This window comes from Vipera ursinii, assembly GCF_947247035.1.
Source record: "Vipera ursinii genome assembly, chromosome: 2".
Classification (NCBI taxonomy): domain Eukaryota; kingdom Metazoa; phylum Chordata; class Lepidosauria; order Squamata; family Viperidae; genus Vipera; species Vipera ursinii.
Genome location: NC_139513.1, coordinates 75,048,629 through 75,065,775, shown reverse-complemented (window position 1 = coordinate 75,065,775; position 17,147 = coordinate 75,048,629). Strand labels below are relative to the sequence as shown.

The 17,147-nt window shown below is 35.4% G+C and overlaps 1 protein-coding gene across 1 annotated transcript in view; it reads left to right on the top strand.

Moving 5' to 3' along the window:
* LOC310634829 (glutamate dehydrogenase, mitochondrial-like) overlaps positions 1-7,665 on the top strand; it is a gene marked incomplete at both ends in the record, with an annotated part of 38,269 nt that extends 30,604 nt beyond the window's left edge. The window contains 6 exons of the mRNA XM_083353365.1: positions 1,216-1,353; positions 1,886-2,023; positions 3,585-3,665; positions 6,159-6,374; positions 7,252-7,314; positions 7,549-7,665. Of these exons, the coding sequence (XP_083209491.1) occupies positions 1,216-1,353; positions 1,886-2,023; positions 3,585-3,665; positions 6,159-6,374; positions 7,252-7,314; positions 7,549-7,665 (753 nt within the window). The remainder of the gene's footprint in view (positions 1-1,215; positions 1,354-1,885; positions 2,024-3,584; positions 3,666-6,158; positions 6,375-7,251; positions 7,315-7,548) is intronic.
* Positions 7,666-17,147: the final 9,482 nt, after the last annotated feature.

Below are 17,147 nucleotides of genomic sequence, written 5' to 3'. Positions count from 1 at the left end.
CTATAGACCCCCTGATTCTACCTTTCTGCCTTAGTGTAACTGCTTGTTAGTTACTGCTGCTGACACCTATAATCCAGAGTATGTGTTTGCCTGGTATCTTTTTTTCAACCCCCGACACTGTTGTGTCAGATCCTACTGTTTGTGTGCTTGATGGGGAAGTAAAAGAACAAGAACTTGAGTAACAATGAAATAAGTTTGGGAGAGTCATCTCCAGAACTGTAGCATTAAATGTATGATTGGGGAAATGAGCCCTCCTTTTGGAGATAGATCAGTCTCACAAGAGGTAAATAAATGTTAATGTTTATTTTTAAGAGGAAAGCTAGATATTCATCATTAATTTTAAGTATTCATATGGAAAACATTTAGTGATGAGTGAATTAAAATATGAAATTACAGAGAGTAGCTTAGAAGTATCTCCCATAGGAAAATACTGTAAGGGGGACAACAAAAGTAAAAACCATAAAGAAAAAGAAATTAAATCTAGTACAAAAAGAAAAGGCTAATCATTTCTCTAGAGAATATATCACCTTTGGAATAGATATTACCTTCAGGCCAATTGCATTACTTAGAAAATCCTGCTTTCAGATTTCAACTTAAGACAGATCTGAGGAGAGATGAGTAAATCCCATTGGCTATCAGAAAATGGAGTGGAGGGCATCTTTGAAGAATAGCTACAGGACTTGGGTTTGGCTAGGAAGAAATAGGATGACATGATAGCAATATTCCAGTATTTGAGAGACTGCCACAAAGAGGGGGTCAATTTATTTTCCAAAGCACCAGAGGGCAAGACAAGAAACAATGGCTGGAAACTGATCAAAGAGAAAAGCAACCTTGAATTAAGGAGAAAGTTCCTAACAGTGAGGACAATTAACCAGTGGAACAGCTTGCCTTCAGAAATTGTGGGCACTCCATCACTGGAGGTTTTTAAGAAGAGACTGGACAGTCACTTGTCTGAAATGGTACAGGTTCTCCTGCTTGAGCAGGGGGCTGGACTAGAAGACCCCCAAGGTCCCTTCCAGCTCTTTTCTATTCCAAGATATAGATTGGAGCTGTTTACAATATCTCAGAGAGAATATATATTGGGGGTGTCTGAGTTCTGTCAGCTGTCAAGGGAACATTCACAACAGAAGCAGATCTTTATTAGTCAGGATGATGTATGTGTGTTTTGTTGCTGACTAAAACTTTGCTCTATGTTTTTCAATTTTGCCTTCACAGGGATTTGGCAGTGTGGGTTTTCATTCAATGCGATACCTGCAGCGATATGGAGCATGCTGTATATGTGTTGAAGAAGTAGATGGTGCCATCTATAACATCAATGGAATTGATTCCAATGAACTGCAACACTACAAGCAAGTATGTTGAAGTCCTCAATGTAAAACAGTTCAGTTAGTGACTGTTCAAAATTACAGCAGCACTGAAAAAAGTGACTTATGACTGTTTTCCACACTTACAACCATTGCAGCATCCCTATGGTCATGTGATCAAAATTCAGATGCTTGGCAACTGGATCATATTTATGACAGTTGCAGTGTCCTGGAGTCACGTGTTCAGCTTTTGCGACCCTTCTGACAAGCAAAGTCAGTGGGAAATCCAGATTCACTTAATCATGTAATTAACTAATGCAATGATTCACTTAACACTTATGACAAGAAAGGTCGTAAAATGGGGCAAACTCACAAATGTTTCATTTAGCAACATAAATTTTGGGCTCACTTTTGGTTGTAACTGGAAGACTACTTGAACATGGGGATACCAGTAAGTTTTTTTCTCTATAAATAATCCAATGCAGATAAACCCTAGCCTGTTTCAGGCACAGCTGGACTACTAAATAGTGTAGAAAAATATTTTTTTTTCTTGGACTGGCTAACTGAAATTTTTATTCCAGGAACGTGGCACCATTGTTGGTTTTCCAAAGGCTAAGAAACTTGAGGGCAGTGCCCTTGAGGTACCTTGTGATATCCTTATTCCGGCTGCTATTGAGAAACAGCTCACAAAGGCAAACGCTCATCGTGTCCAAGCAAAGGTATTGTTTAGAGACAGTTGTTTTTGCCTCATAAACATCAGTCTTGTTTCCAGTAAGAAAAAAAAATCTGAGGGCTGGTTTATTGGATGGTAAAAATATGTACTAGGTAGTCCTCAATTTATGACCACAATTGAGCCCAACGTTTCTGTTGCTAAGTAAAACATTTGTTAAGTGAGTTTTGCCCCATTTTACAAACTTTCTTGCCACAGTTCTTAAGCAAATATTGCAGTTATTAAATTAGTAACAGTGTTAAGTGAATCTGGCTTCCACATTGACTGCTTGTCAGAAGGTCACAAAAGGTGACCCCAGGATCATGTGACCCCAGGACACTGCAACTGTCATAAATATGAGTCAGTAGCCAAGCACCTGAACTTTGATCATGTGACCATGGGAATGCTGCAATGGTCATGTGACAAACGGTCATAAGTCACTTTTTTCAGTGTCGTTGAGCGATGATTAAATGAATTGTTGTAAATCGAGGATTACCTGTATTGAACTCAGTAAAGAGGACAACTCAATATGCAGTGCCTATGACAAATAGTAAGTTCCCAGTTATGGATCAGTATGAAAGTATCTAAAAATAAAACTAAAAACATTTAATTGCCCTCATGGAAATATTTACTGTCTGCATATAGAGCACTATGTATTCTGGTTGCCGCATTTTAAAAAGGATATATAAGTAGCCTTTGACTTATAACCAAAACATCTCAAACATTGCAAGAAGGGAGAAGATAACTTCAAGTTCTCTTCTTCTCTTCTCGCAATGTTTGAGATGTATTCATATTGAATTTAATTTATTTATTTGTATCCCACCCAAGGTTATTCAGCCAGCATTCATAGCTAAGGCAGGACTCAAACTCTAGATCAGATTCTTGTGTGTAGATTGCATGGAATAAACTCTTAGTGTTTTTGATCTCTATCCTGACTCCCGATTTCCTGCACCTGACACTCGCCTTCTTTAAAGCCCAATATTTTAAAGAGAGGAAGGAGACTTCTTTTGAGAATGCAGCAACACACAGAGGCATGCGTGTGTACATGTATGACTCCCTCCTCTCCTTTAAAACTCTTCCCCATCAGCATGTGGACTTCAGTGGATTTTTTTCTTTTTCTTTTTTTAAAATTGATAGTCCCTTGGACAGTTATAACTTGAACAGTCACTAAGTGATCGGTCATAAATTGAGGATTGCCTTTAACTCTTGTAAAAATGCATGAGTTGCATGATGAGAGAAAATTAGAATGCTACAGACATGAGGGGTCCCTCCTTTTAACCCTGAGCTACAAATATTCTACTTTAATGTTACAGACATTTTAGTTTTTTTTTTATAAAAAAGCAAATGAAGAAAGATATCAAAGTATGTAAAATCATTCATGACCTAGAAAAAATAGACTGGGAAACATTTTTCTCATCTCAAAACATTATAAAGTAAAACCAACCAACCAAACTAATTGCAGGAGATTTAGATAAGACAAAGAACTACTTCATATCACATATAATTAACTTGAGTTTGTGTTTTAGCTGTGATAATTCTGGTTTATTCTTTTATTGTTTCGTGCCTCACAGATTATTGCTGAAGGTGCTAATGGCCCCACAACTCCAGATGCTCATGACATCTTTTTGCAGAGAAAAATCCTTGTACTTCCGGTATGTCTGCAGGTCTGTTGGCTCTAGTAATGCCCGTTGCTCTGGTATTTGGGCCTTTAGCATATATACTGCTATTGGGCATTCTCCACCTTGTAGCGCCTTGGAAAATTGGACAATCCTTTTGGAATGTAGTTAAACATGACTGAATTTTACAATACATTGAAAATACCCGGAGCAATGTAACAAAAATTGAATACGCAAGGCAACTTGCATATTTTTTGTATGGATTTTTGAATGTTACCTCTGCTTGTATATTAATTCCTAATTTTGAATTTGGCAGCAAAATGAGGTTAAGAGATACATTGATGGCTTTATTTTATTACATTTATTTTTGTGTTGTATTTTTATATAAATTTAGCCTGAATATGTACTGTAAAATTAAAACTTTGTCCATGATGCCATAACCTTGTCCTGTGGGATATAAATATTTGTAGTCCATTGGAGTGAAATAAAGAATATTTAAATCCTCTAGTGTTAGGACTGAGGTGATACATTGTACTGCTCCTTTTATTACTGTAGTTCTGAATACTTTAAATAAATGAATTTCTGAATTAGCCATTGATGGAAGTTTTATCCACTTCTCCTAACCTAGACTGTGTTAATAATAATAATAATAATAATAATAATAATAATAATAATTTTATTTATATACCGCCCTTCTTCCGAAGGACTCAGGGCGGTGAACAGGGCAAATATATAAAAAAATACAAAAATACAAAAGTTAAAAGAAAATTAAACATATGCCCGACTAAAACAGTAAATACAAATATTAAAAACAGCATTTCTCAGATTTTCAGGGGAAAATATGTTAAAAGTTAGATGTTATATGAACTTCAAAAAAGTTTACCAAACCTTTTACTGGGACTGCACAGTAATTTGTTAATGACAAGGTTATCTTAGATTCATTACTGAGTTTCACCATAGCTGAATACAGGAGAAAGTATCCTTACTGTGCAATAAGGTAAATAGTGAAGTCTCTGAAGGATATGTATCAGAAGTAGGCATGCATCAAGGACCAGCAACATTTTTTTAGCTGAGGATATGTATGAAATTTTGAGAACATGCTAAGAGAATTCTTTAAAAAATGTCTGCTGGGAACTTCTCTACTCTTTTATGATTATCTATATGATCTCTGTTTATTTTTATTTTTTTCTAAGGAATGTGTACTTTAAAATACAGTATTGGGTTGCAATACATTTTTATTTTTTAAGTAAGCTTATGGAGTCTTCCTCTTAGGTGTGAAAATTAAATGGGGAATTGTGCTTTGCAGGAAACTTCCTCTCCCTCCCCCAATAATAATTCAGTTGCTCAAGTAGGGCACTTACAAATGAGAAGAAAGACACTAGTGCTACATTTGGGGTCCCAAGTTCTGTGTTTAAAAGATTCTGGAGTTGAGGTGGACATCATAAATGTCCATATTCAGAGACAATACAAATTATTTAGAGCAGAGAAATCTCAAAGAAATTATTTTTCAAACTGAACAGATGGGAAAATAGTAGAGGTGACTAACAGGCACATTTAATTGATATATTACGTGAAGGTCTGATGATTAAACAAGAAAGAGTTCTTGGGATCCTAAGAAAGAGTTCATTGAAAACTTTGGCTCAGTGTACAATGTTTGTTTAATAAGGCAGGAAAAAAAGGATCAAATGGATCTATTTAAATTGATGGTGGAGATAGAATAGTACAATCCCCTTGCTATGCTGTGGGCAAGGTGTATTCATTGTATTGTCCTAAAATGTGTTGCTGAAAATGCCGTCATGCTGTATTTGACCAGACAATACTAAACTACATGTTTTAGGGGCTTTCCACAATTCATTTGACCTAAAATATTTTCAGTTGGTCAATTCAGGAAGTAATTTCTGTTCTAGGTACCAGTGAATATCCAGAAGTTTACAGAACTTGAAACCTACCATATGATACAAGTATGAATAAAATGAGAAGTCTGTAACTGGTTTCTGGCCACTTACTAACATTTGGAATTACTTCTTTTTCTGTAACTATGATTCTTAATAGTTTAGGATATTACCATTGCTTCCTTTGCTCCCTAATTTATAGTTTCTTCCTTATCCTTAAAGATCAGAATTCTAGTGATAATGTAATATATTTGTTTACTTACTTAGAGGCTCTGAATGGCTGACTTCCTAATATTATTGTAACTTCAAATTGTTCAGTACCTTAAAACATTGTTGCTGATATAAGAAGGGAAGGGGCAAATTGCTAATCTTCTGAAGTCTACATTATCATTCATCTACAGCACAGGAAATAAATTTCTGTTGGCTACTCTTATCTTCCACATTGCAAGATAATAATGTGTCATAATATAGGTGCCTGAATTCATTTTTATTCTCAGGAAGTAGAATTCAAGCAACAATATGAATTTGTTATTTTTAAATTTTTGTGTTGCTTTTCTACATGGATTTATGAATTTGTAACATATTCTCTTACAGAGAATGCATCAAGTAACTGAAACTGTTTGTTTGTTTATGGCAGGATTTATACATAAATGCAGGTGGTGTGACAGTTTCCTTTTTTGAATGGCTGAAGAATATCAACCATGTCAGCTATGGGCGTCTTACTTTCAAATATGAGCGTGATTCTAACTACCATCTGCTGATGTCAGTGCAACAAAGTCTGGAGAGGAAATTTGGGAAAAGCAGGGGAAGTATACCTATTATACCCACAGCAGAATTCCAAGCTAGAATAGCAGTAAGTTATATATTTAACTCCCCTTTGCTCCCCTTCCCTTCCTTTTTGGAGCATTCTCTTAGAGAAAGATGTCTAGGGCACTATTTCTCATGAAGACACAACTTTCATCCAAAAGAAAATGTTAAGAGACTGGATGGTGGCTGTCAAAAACCTATAGATCCAAGAATGGAAGGAACCAACATCTCTTTCCAGTGATGAGGGCATTGAATTACATAAGGAACCATTCACCATCTCCTGGATCCAGGATACAAACTCACTCCCTACCCCACCCCATCACAGTTAACCAAAGAAGGCAGGAGAGGCAAGAATCCAACTTGCAGGTGGATGACATCCTAGAAAGCCCCTTATCCACTTTCTTGGAATTAACAGGCATAAAAGAAGACCTAGTTACCACAGGTAATTCAACTGGGTGGCCCTTGCCGAAATAGCATTATCTAGAACAGAGGTCGATGGACTGGGATCAGCCCACGGCATGCCAGCAACAGGGTTGCACAAATAAGCGAAGCCCCATCCATAGGATGCAGGCAGCACGCAAAGCCACACTCCCTCCAGTCCGCAGAAAAACCTTTCTCCACAGAACTTGTCCCTGGTGCCCAAAAGGTTGGAGGCCGCTGATCTAGAAGAAGGCCTCTGAAACAGCCTGCCAATGCAATAAGAAAAGAGGTTTCTGTTATGTCTCAGGTTGTAAGCCAGCATCCATGGACTGTTCTCACATCAATGACCTGAGATAAGTTAGGTTGGTAATAGTATAGTCTATGTATTTTACGACTCATAATTGCAAATCCATTGCAAAAATAAGAGAAATAATCACATCTAAGTATTGACAGAGAAATAGAACGATATACAGTATTTTTCTTAAGCTTGTATTTTTTTAAAGGGTGCCTCAGAGAAGGATATTGTTCACTCTGGACTAGCTTTCACCATGGAACGTTCAGCCAGGGTAGGTGTTTCTGAGTTGCATTTCTCTACATCTGTCTTTAAAAAGATCATTTTGTTTTTCATATGGTAGACTTTTTACTTGATCCTTGAATGTCTATAATATCCAATCATGTATTACTGAAATAGTTGTCATTATTGCAGTGGTACCATTTTTATTCAATAATTATTTTTTAGGTTTTGGTTTCAGATCAGAATACTAAGACCACATTGCTTATGTTTATATGTTATTTTCTAGCAAATCATGAGTGTAGCGACAAAGTATAATCTAGGCTTAGACCAGAGAACAGCTGCCTATATTTGTGCCATTGAAAAGATCTTTAAGACTTATATCGAGGCAGGATTCACTTACTGAAGCTACCCACTGCTGGCCTTTAACCTGCTGGTTAAAAAGCACAAACAACAAAAAAGTATGTATTACTTTAGAAGATAAGCTGGACCTAGATATTGCTGTTATGTTACAGAATATTTTTCTCTTTTCTCTTATTCTTTTCATTTCAGACTTTCTGATATATAATTATTATTTTCTGAGGTTGAGTTGTACAGGTGGGTGCTTTGTTTTTATGCAACTCTGTGTTGCTGCTATTTGTTGTCCCCAGCTCTTACCTCTGTTTTGGTTTTTGTGATAACACTTATCTATCTGTTTTGTGACCTCTGTAGATGAGATTTATTACGAATTAATGCTTTGTTTTTTTAAGTTGTCAACTTGATATTCTGACTCTGACAAAGTTTATTCCTTGCAATAAACCTTATTTTAAATTTAAATATACATATAATCAGTATTTATATACTTGATGTTCTGTGCTGTATCTTCATTGTAGTTTGTTTCCTATATACAATGTATTCCCAAGATCTTGCAACTTAAATTGCAGTTTGTAGTTTGTACCTTCAAAGGACTGTATCACTGCATTGTTGAATAACACTGATGGAATATTGTACAGTAGTAAGGAAATGTGATGGCAAAGGTCTAACCAAATCTCTGGATAATATTCTGTTAGTATTAGTCTTTCCAGTCACATTTCTGAATGGATGTGTGGCTGTGGCAGGACTAATGGAAAAAAATTCTGCCTTGGATAGCTGGGCAAACACCTTTATGTAATTGTACTCTGTTTAGCAACAGCAGGAAGATCTCTTTATAAATGGAAGTTAAGGAACCTGGTTCACAATGTTATAGTAGGCTATAATATACTTTGATAAACCTGTTAAGTTACTTTTGTATGCACATTTGCCCATTCTTTTTCTAAGCATCAGTAGAAATTACTTCTTTTATTATTAGTGAATTTTAGGACTTGGCAAAAAACAAGGCAGTTCTGTGCTCTATAATTGTGACTCAAGGGGCAACATTGAGCAATGGGCAAAAAAGAGGAACCTGTTTCAAACACAGATATTTTGCCCTTAGACAAGAGGTTGACTTTTAAAGATTTAATGAATAAATTTGATAGACAGACAGACAGACAATAGTTGTGACTTTGGAAACAGAATGGAAATGTAAATCATTGTTTCTTTTGCTTTAAGAATGCCACAGTTATAATTGCTAGAAGGCATCCGAAAGTGTTTTAATAAAGTTGAAAAGATTACTATCTAATGTAACATTGTCATGGACAAATTTAATGAGCAGAGTTGTAATATGTAAAAAGTATGCAAAGCATTTGAAGTAATTCCATTCCTTAAGGGTTGTAGATTTAGTCACCCCATGTTTTAGCACTTGGCTAATCACATCCCAGTTGTAAATGTTATCAGCAGGAATCCCATAGGTCATATCCAATTAGGTCTAAGTAACTTACGGCTCTCCCACCTGGCTCATAATTTGTTTGTTCATTGACATCTGCCGTGGTAGTCTTTGGTCATAAAAAGTTCAGTATCATAAAAAGAGTTTTGCCACCAGAGGGCAGGGTTGACTTTAGCAAGGAGGGAAAAGGAAAGGCTGGGAATAGGAAAGGAAAAAGACTGTGATGACTGTTAGCCATAAAAGATAAGCCTAAGAAAGGGGCAGATACTGTACTGGTAATCGTTTGTGACAGGAAGGCTGAAGGGTGAAAAAAAAAGTCAAATTAACCTTGCATTATCACTATATACTGTATAATTGGTGTCTGTTTTGGTAGAAATAGTTTTTCATCTCATTCAGGCTGATTTGGCTGCAGTAAGGCATGTTAAATATTCAAGTCAAGTTCTAGCTTTCCTATGAGTGCACTGAGTTCCAGAGGGAATTTACATTTGAAGGCAACTTTGATACCAAAAAGCATAAAAGATTCACAAAACCATATTCTCTTGGAAAAGAATGTTTAGTTCTTTGACAGTAGAAATGATTATGTAAATGTTCCAGCAAATATATTGTGGACTTAATGAGTTGGGCAGGCTTTATTTTTTCTAAAATTAATTTAATTTGGCTGCATCTGCAGTTGCACACTAAGTATAAACAATTCAGAAAACATTGAGCTGTTATTAGAACCCAAGCATGAGATGAGTATAAAAAGTCAGATATGTAAAAAATGATTGTATAAATATTTTGTAGTTGCTGTTCTTGTAAACATGATCATAAGTTTGGTTAGTGGAAACTTTGGTATCATGTCTATCATCAGAATTGGAAAGGTTGATTACAAAGTCTGACAAGCCTCAGCAGCTTTAGACTGTTAACTTGTTATATCAGGTTTCAGTACATGCTGCTCAAAACCTTAGAGCAAAAGGTTTTTCGAGAAAAAATATTATTGAAAAATAAGCCATGTGATGACATGTAGGCTTCTCCATCTTTCACTATTATTAAAAAATTGTGGCCTATTAGCATAGGCTTTAAAGTTAGGCTTTAATCACACGGCAAAAGTCAGTTCATCAGCATTGCAAGTGATTTTTATAGTGTTTGATAATATGCTACTACCTTATATGCTGGGAACATTTTATTTTCAAAAAATTTTTATTGGGTCTATCAAAATGTAAAACACAAAGAGAAATTTTAAAAGCAATAGAAAATTAGAAAAGATGGAAGGGAAAAGAAAGAAGATAGTGTGAGAAAAGAAAAAGGCGCCAAGTTCCGACTCTTTAGCACAGTAGAAGATAACATTACAGTCACAACTTTTTGCTTTTACACAACAGTATGTACAAACTTTCTGCCAACCTAGCAGTTCAAAAGCACGTAAAAATGCAAGTAGAAAAATAAGGACCACTACGGTGGGAAGGTAACAGCGTTCCGTGTGCCTTTGGCGTCTAGTCATGCCAGCCACATGACCTCGGACAAGCGCTGGCTCTTCGGCTTTGAAACGGAGGTGAGCACCGCCCCCTAGAGTCGGAAACGACTAGCACGCATGTGCGGGGGAAACTTGTACCTTTTTAATGTACAAACTAGTTCTATAACAACAAATCTATCTGATTAACAAAAACAAAGTTTTCATTTTCTTTTTCATTGCAAGTACAAAATCTGGATGCAGTTTCAAAATGTTGTTGTTAGCCGCAAAGCCGTGTCTGACCTATTGTGACCCCATGGACAACATTCCTCCAGGCCTTCCTGTCCTCTACCATCTTCTGGAGTCCATTTAGGCTCACGCCTACTACTTTAGTGACTCCATCCAGCCACCTCATTCTCTGTCGTCCCCTTCTTCTCTTGCCCTCAATCTTTCCCAGCATTAGGCTCTTCTCCATTCAGTCCTTCCTTCTCATTAGGTGGCCAAAGTATTTGAGTTTCAACTTCAGGATCTGGCCTTCTAAAGAGCAGTCAGGGTTGATCTCTAGGACTGACCAGTTTGAATGCCTTGCAGTCCAAGGGACTCGTAGGAGTCTTCTCCAGCACCAAGTTTCAAAATAGAAGCTAGCTTAAATATATTCTCATCTTTGGATAAAAGGGTAGTGTAACCATCTGTGCTTCTCATTGCTGTGGGGAATAATATATACCTCTATTGACTCATTAATCTTTATCCTAATTCATATTAAAAGAATCCTCTACATAGAGTCAATCTTTTTTTTTTAACTCTAAAGGGAGAAAACACTTTCCCTAGTTTTGATATTTTACTAACTTTAAGCAATACTCAAATATATATAAAAACGAAAACAGAACAAAACAAAACAACAAAAAACCCTTAATTTTAAACACAAAACACAAAACTACATTAGGGCTTTCATAGTATTACAAAAGGAACAAAAAACACACACAAGAGGACATACATTTACAAACTTATTGTATACATATAAAGCTACCTTAATGCTTTCCTTCAATACATATATCAAAGCTTATAAAAATCCACCCTAATTAAATCATTACATTTAAGTCACTCCTTCCAGATTGTCTTCATAGAATGAATTTTTTCCCCCTCACAAGTGTGTCACTTTTTTTCAAGGAGTTCTCAGCCTGTAAAGTTTCCATCTCTAAGATGTCAGTCATATCTTTCTCAAAAATTCTCAACCTTGTTGATGTCCATAAGGAAAAAATCCCAAAATTGACTCTTAAGAGTTGTAAATTTATTTGACACTCTTGTTTCAGTTGCACTGGAAAGCTTTTATTCAAATCATCATCATAATAGAAACTGCTGTCAGATTTATAAGATACAGTTAGGTTATTTGTGTTATCCAGCATTTATATAGTTAATACAGTGGGTTGATAATCTTTTTTAATCTCCTCTGTATCATTAACATCTTTAAACCATGGAGAATTTATTGTATATTTGATTTTCCGTATAGAATTTTGAAAAATGTCTTTAATGTCTTTAATAACAGATTCCAGCTCAGATAGACATCTTCATGTTTAACTTCAGCTCTCTCTAGTGGTCAAGAAATTTATTTTCTTTCTTTCTTTCTTTCTTCTTTCTTTCTTTCTTTCTTTCTTTCTTTCTTTCTTTCTTTCTTTCTTTCTTTCTTTCTTTCTTTCTTTCTTTCTTTCTCCAACACCACCCACTACAAGTCTAAAAGTAGTAAATTAAAAGCCACAATTTTTATCCTTATATTTCAAAAGAAAAAGTGCTTCACCCTTCTTTTGGCTGCCTTCAGAAATGAAGGGCACAGCTTATTGTCTTATTTGTCTTCCGTTGAAGACATGGCCGGCAACTGACATGCCCTGAGAGTCTACTCTCTCTGTACTGTCATTTTTCCAACTCAGCAACAAAAGGAAAAGGCTTTCTCTTGTTTATTTGGCTCTCCTGGATTAGGAAGTGTCCCAGAATCATCCCTCAAGATCCTCCGATAACAACATCAGTCTGTAAGCCATTTTAGAAGCCATGCTTCAGAACAGTGTGTGAGCTGAAGCTGGGGAGCAGACCAGAAATCACATCTGAATTGGATAAAATAGCCGTTTTGGAATTTATTTTTCATATGCTGGGAACATTTTAAAGGGGCTGTTGAATTCCTCATTAATGGGGCAAAGAATTTCATTATTGCTGCCAGATCTGGGCTACAAAAACCTAGATGACAACCAGATGATGGTGATATTATTTTTATTGACTGAGGTTTCTCCCTCTAGTTTAAGAGGAATTGTCTCTAGAATCATTTCATTTGCTAAGCATTGACATTAACTGCTTGGAATAGAAGGATGATTTATTTAAACAACGAAACAGAAGAGGTGCCTTAAGACTAATGAAACATGGAACAACATGTTGTATGGTTGTATATCTAATTTCTATTACTTGCAAGCTTTGAATTGGGTTTAGGTCAGCTCATAAGAATAAGCAAAAGAGACTTCTGGTTTGCTATTGTGGCTGCTGCGGCCACTGGAAGGCGAGCTCCATCTTCTGCGTTTGGTTTCGCTCCGCCGGGAGACCCTGGAAAGGGTCGAAAGTCACCCTGTAGGGGCGACAAGCAAGGAGGTGAAGCCTCCAAACCGTCGGAGGAAAGACCGGCCATAGTAATATGGCTCATCACTAGTAATATGGCTCATCACTCACTACCAAGCACTTTGAAAGCAACGCGGATGAATCTGGGTGACATCCGATCTTTTCTTTAACCTAAGTATTTTCCTGTAAAAGCTGCCTGAAGTATCTTTCCCCCAGTAAGGAGAGAGGGAAAGGAATTTCTATCCCACCCTCTAAGAAAAGTGGCAACTGACTGCCCAGGGGAATTAAAGCATTAAAAGAACAGCTTTAATCTAATTGGATTTATATGTTCCTGAAACTCAGGGACCAAAATTTTCCCTATTTTTATTGGAGACTACAAAAAACAAATAAAATTGGAAAAAGGATTATAAAAATTTTGGACTTAAAAAACTTTAAACGGAATTGGTGACATCTTGTGGCGAGGTTTGGTATTACAACTTGTTATTTCCTCAAAGAGACTTGGCAAAGCCCAGACTTTAGATAAGACTCTTGACCTTGGCACCACCTGTGAGAAACTCAGCTGTAAAGAGAACAGCTGGGTGGCATAACTGGCCTATTTGAACTATGAATGTAAACCTTTACTGACTTTCAGAGTTATATGTGGGGAATTGCCTTCCTATCTCTTTATTTGAGGAATATTGGTTACTACATGAGATGATGAAATACCTTGGACTATAAAATCTTTCTTGACAAATGACTTCTACTATAAAGACTATCTATAAACATGTGAAAGAGAGGTCCCATACCTAGTTATAAAATTATTTTTAACATCTGATTTTAAAGTCCTCAACCTAACACATTATTAAATGAATATAGATGAAGACCAGGAAAAGATCCTTTCCATGTTGAAAGCAATACATGAAACCATTCTTTCAGCTTGTGATAAAATAAGACCTAACGTAAAAGAACAAGATTCCAGCTTAGATACACAAACCCAAGCACTGACTACAACCAAAGAACTAACCGCAGAAGATAAAAGAAGTCGAACAATCAAATATTAAGACAGAGGACTCAGTTGACCAACAAATACAGTTAATGGAAAAGCAGGAAAAGGGAGTGACAACACTGAAAATGGAAAGAATTTCTATATAAATCAGAAGAAATTTGAGAAAGAAGATCAGATTGAATGGAAGATAAACATATCAGGGCAATCATGGGGAATTGGAATAATAGGGAGACAACTTAATGAATACAAATGGGCTAGCCCTTCCAAAAAAATGGCAATTAAATGGTCTTTATTTCAAATAACATATATAATAATAGAGGGAGATCTATTTGACGATCTAAAAGCACAGATATGGAAGGTTAGTTGGCAAAGGAAGAAAGCCAGAATAAGGCTGAAGAAAATTGGGGTTTTGATTTATTAGAGGGGATTTTATATCATTAATTAGAGGGTTGAAAGGAGAAGTTGAGATAAGGGGAATTTTGGTCATTAGATTTAAAATATTTGGAAATTAATTGAAAATACAGATTTTATCTGTTTAATATTTAAAAATTAGACCCAAAACAAAAAAAAAATATGACTATGTTTGATGTAACCCAGGCAATATATATAGTGGTTTTGATTTATTAAAGGGGATATTTTATTAAGTAGATGATTTAATATGGTGGGAAATAGATAACTTTTAGGAAATAGAACAAGATTATATACAAATAGATAAAATGTGTATTTTGGATATTAGATTCTGTTATTAGATTCTGTTCTATAAGGGAAATGTTGGTTACCTGAAGCCTGAAAATTATAAATATCAAAGGTTAAATTGAAATATTGATGGGAAACTAAAAATTGGGAAAAAATAATAGCAGGATATGGATTGTTTATGAAGATTGAATGTAAAAAGTAATTAAGATATGTATAAGCTAAAAATTTATTGATAAATGTAATAATGATGTTTTTACTGAATTGATATAATAAGAACTGTATTAGCTTAAATGTGAGATAGTAGATGTTAAGGGGAAAAAAGAGGAAATTTTTGATATTGTAACTTGAGATTTGTACTAAAGATTTTGTTATCGAACTATTGATTAACCCAGCCACCACGTTGCTTTTTAAATACTTAAAAGTAAAATTGGAAAATTAATAAAATATTATTTTAAAAAAGAATAAGCAAAAGAGATATTCATGCCAACTATTTTTACCTGTTCTACATGTACGTAGCTCTTATGTTTGTGTTTTCCTTGTGATATTTCTATGGAGATTCTCAGTCATCCAGGTCATGATTATCCCAAAGCTTTTTTCATGAGGCAACTGGACTTTCTTGTTTTTCTTGAAGACATTTTATTCTCATCCAAGAAGCTTCTTCAGCTCTGACTGGATGGTTGGGAATGGGATTTATACTCCTTGCAGACAGCTGGTCATTTGCATTGTTTTAGCAAGTCATTGAAGCCCCTGGAGGCTTATCTGTGTCATCAGGGTCACCTAAGTAGTGCAAATGGGTGTGGAGCCTTCTTGAACTGTTGAAAGGACTGTGTTGTAGACTGGAGATAAATGATGTCATATCTCTCCCCCTCTGTTGACATAGATGGCCTCTTTGACCCCTCTTTCAAACCGGTGGTCCTCTCTCCCCAGAATGTGGACTTTGCTGTATTTGAAAGAGTGGCCTTTGTCTTTTAAATTCAGATGGGCTGCTGAATCTTGTCCTGATGGGCTTGTTCTCCTATGTTGTGCCATGCTGCCAGCTGATAAAAGAAGATGTAGAGTTATCCTGAAAACAGATGATTACAAGGCCAAGGTAAACAGTCTTCTGAAGGACGCTGCCACATATGAGACACTGAAGAGAGATCCCACCAGCAATTAAAAGAAAAAGGTCATTGATTTATTGCAACTACTAAAGGACAATGCCACAATACTACTGTCTTTACCCTGGGGAAGCCACGTCATACATATGTGGACTCCCCAAAATCTACAGAGATGGAACCCCACTCAAAACTAATGGGGTGGAGTTGGATGTTTACATTTTGGTTTGTAATATTTATTTCTTTAGCCTTATTTTTATTATTTAGAGCATGCTTCTTATGACAAAACTGTCAGTCTCTCAGGAGATCCCTAATCTTATGAAAACCGGATGGTTTTTTTCAATCTCAAGTTTTCAACCATGTACGATCTCTGGATGGTTTATGATATTTCATAAAACTATAAATCAGTCCTGTCAGAGTTATAGAATATTAACATATCTAGGAACATTATTCAGAATTATATAATAAGCCAGATGATGTATTGAATGAGGATATATGAGGCCTTTAAAAATAAAATTAATTTGCCACATTTAAATTACACAAAACCAACTTTTATGTGCTTCACTATCTAAGGTAGACACTAAACAAATATTTCTTTTGAAATGGCAAGCTGTAAAACAACAGGATTAGATGGCTTCCCTATCAAGTGGTATAAAACATTCATAGATGTTCTGGTGCCAAAAATTTGTCAAGTGTATGAAGAGATATTTGATAAGAGAATTTTATCACCAGTATTTAAACAGGGTTATATTACAGTTACACTAAAAGCAGGTAAAAATCACACATGATGTGCTAATTATCATCCAATCTTATTGGTTAGTGTTGATACAAAGATTTTAACAGCAGTGTTAGCAAATAGATTATAGCAAGTGATCATTTGTTACTTAAAAATGTTCAATGATAGTTTATATAAACTATGTAACTAGAAGACAACATAGTTATAGACTTGAGTAAAAATAAATAACAATTTGTAATTTTATTATTAGATGTTGAAAAACTTATAACAAAATACCTAAAAGGTACTATTTACTAAATAAATTCTGATTCCCTTTGGAATTTGTAAAATGAATTAAGATATTATATGAGTTGCCCACATACAAAGTAAAGGTTAATGACATCTTTCATTATTCAGAGGAACTAAACAAAGATATCCACTTTCACCCTTGCTTTTTAATATCTATGTGGAGCCCTTGGCTTTTGCTATTAGACAATATACAGAGATTTGAATACCACATAATTCATATTGAATATAAATTGGTTTTATTTGCAGATGACATTCTTTTGTTATTTCTAACCCTCATATTACTATACCAGT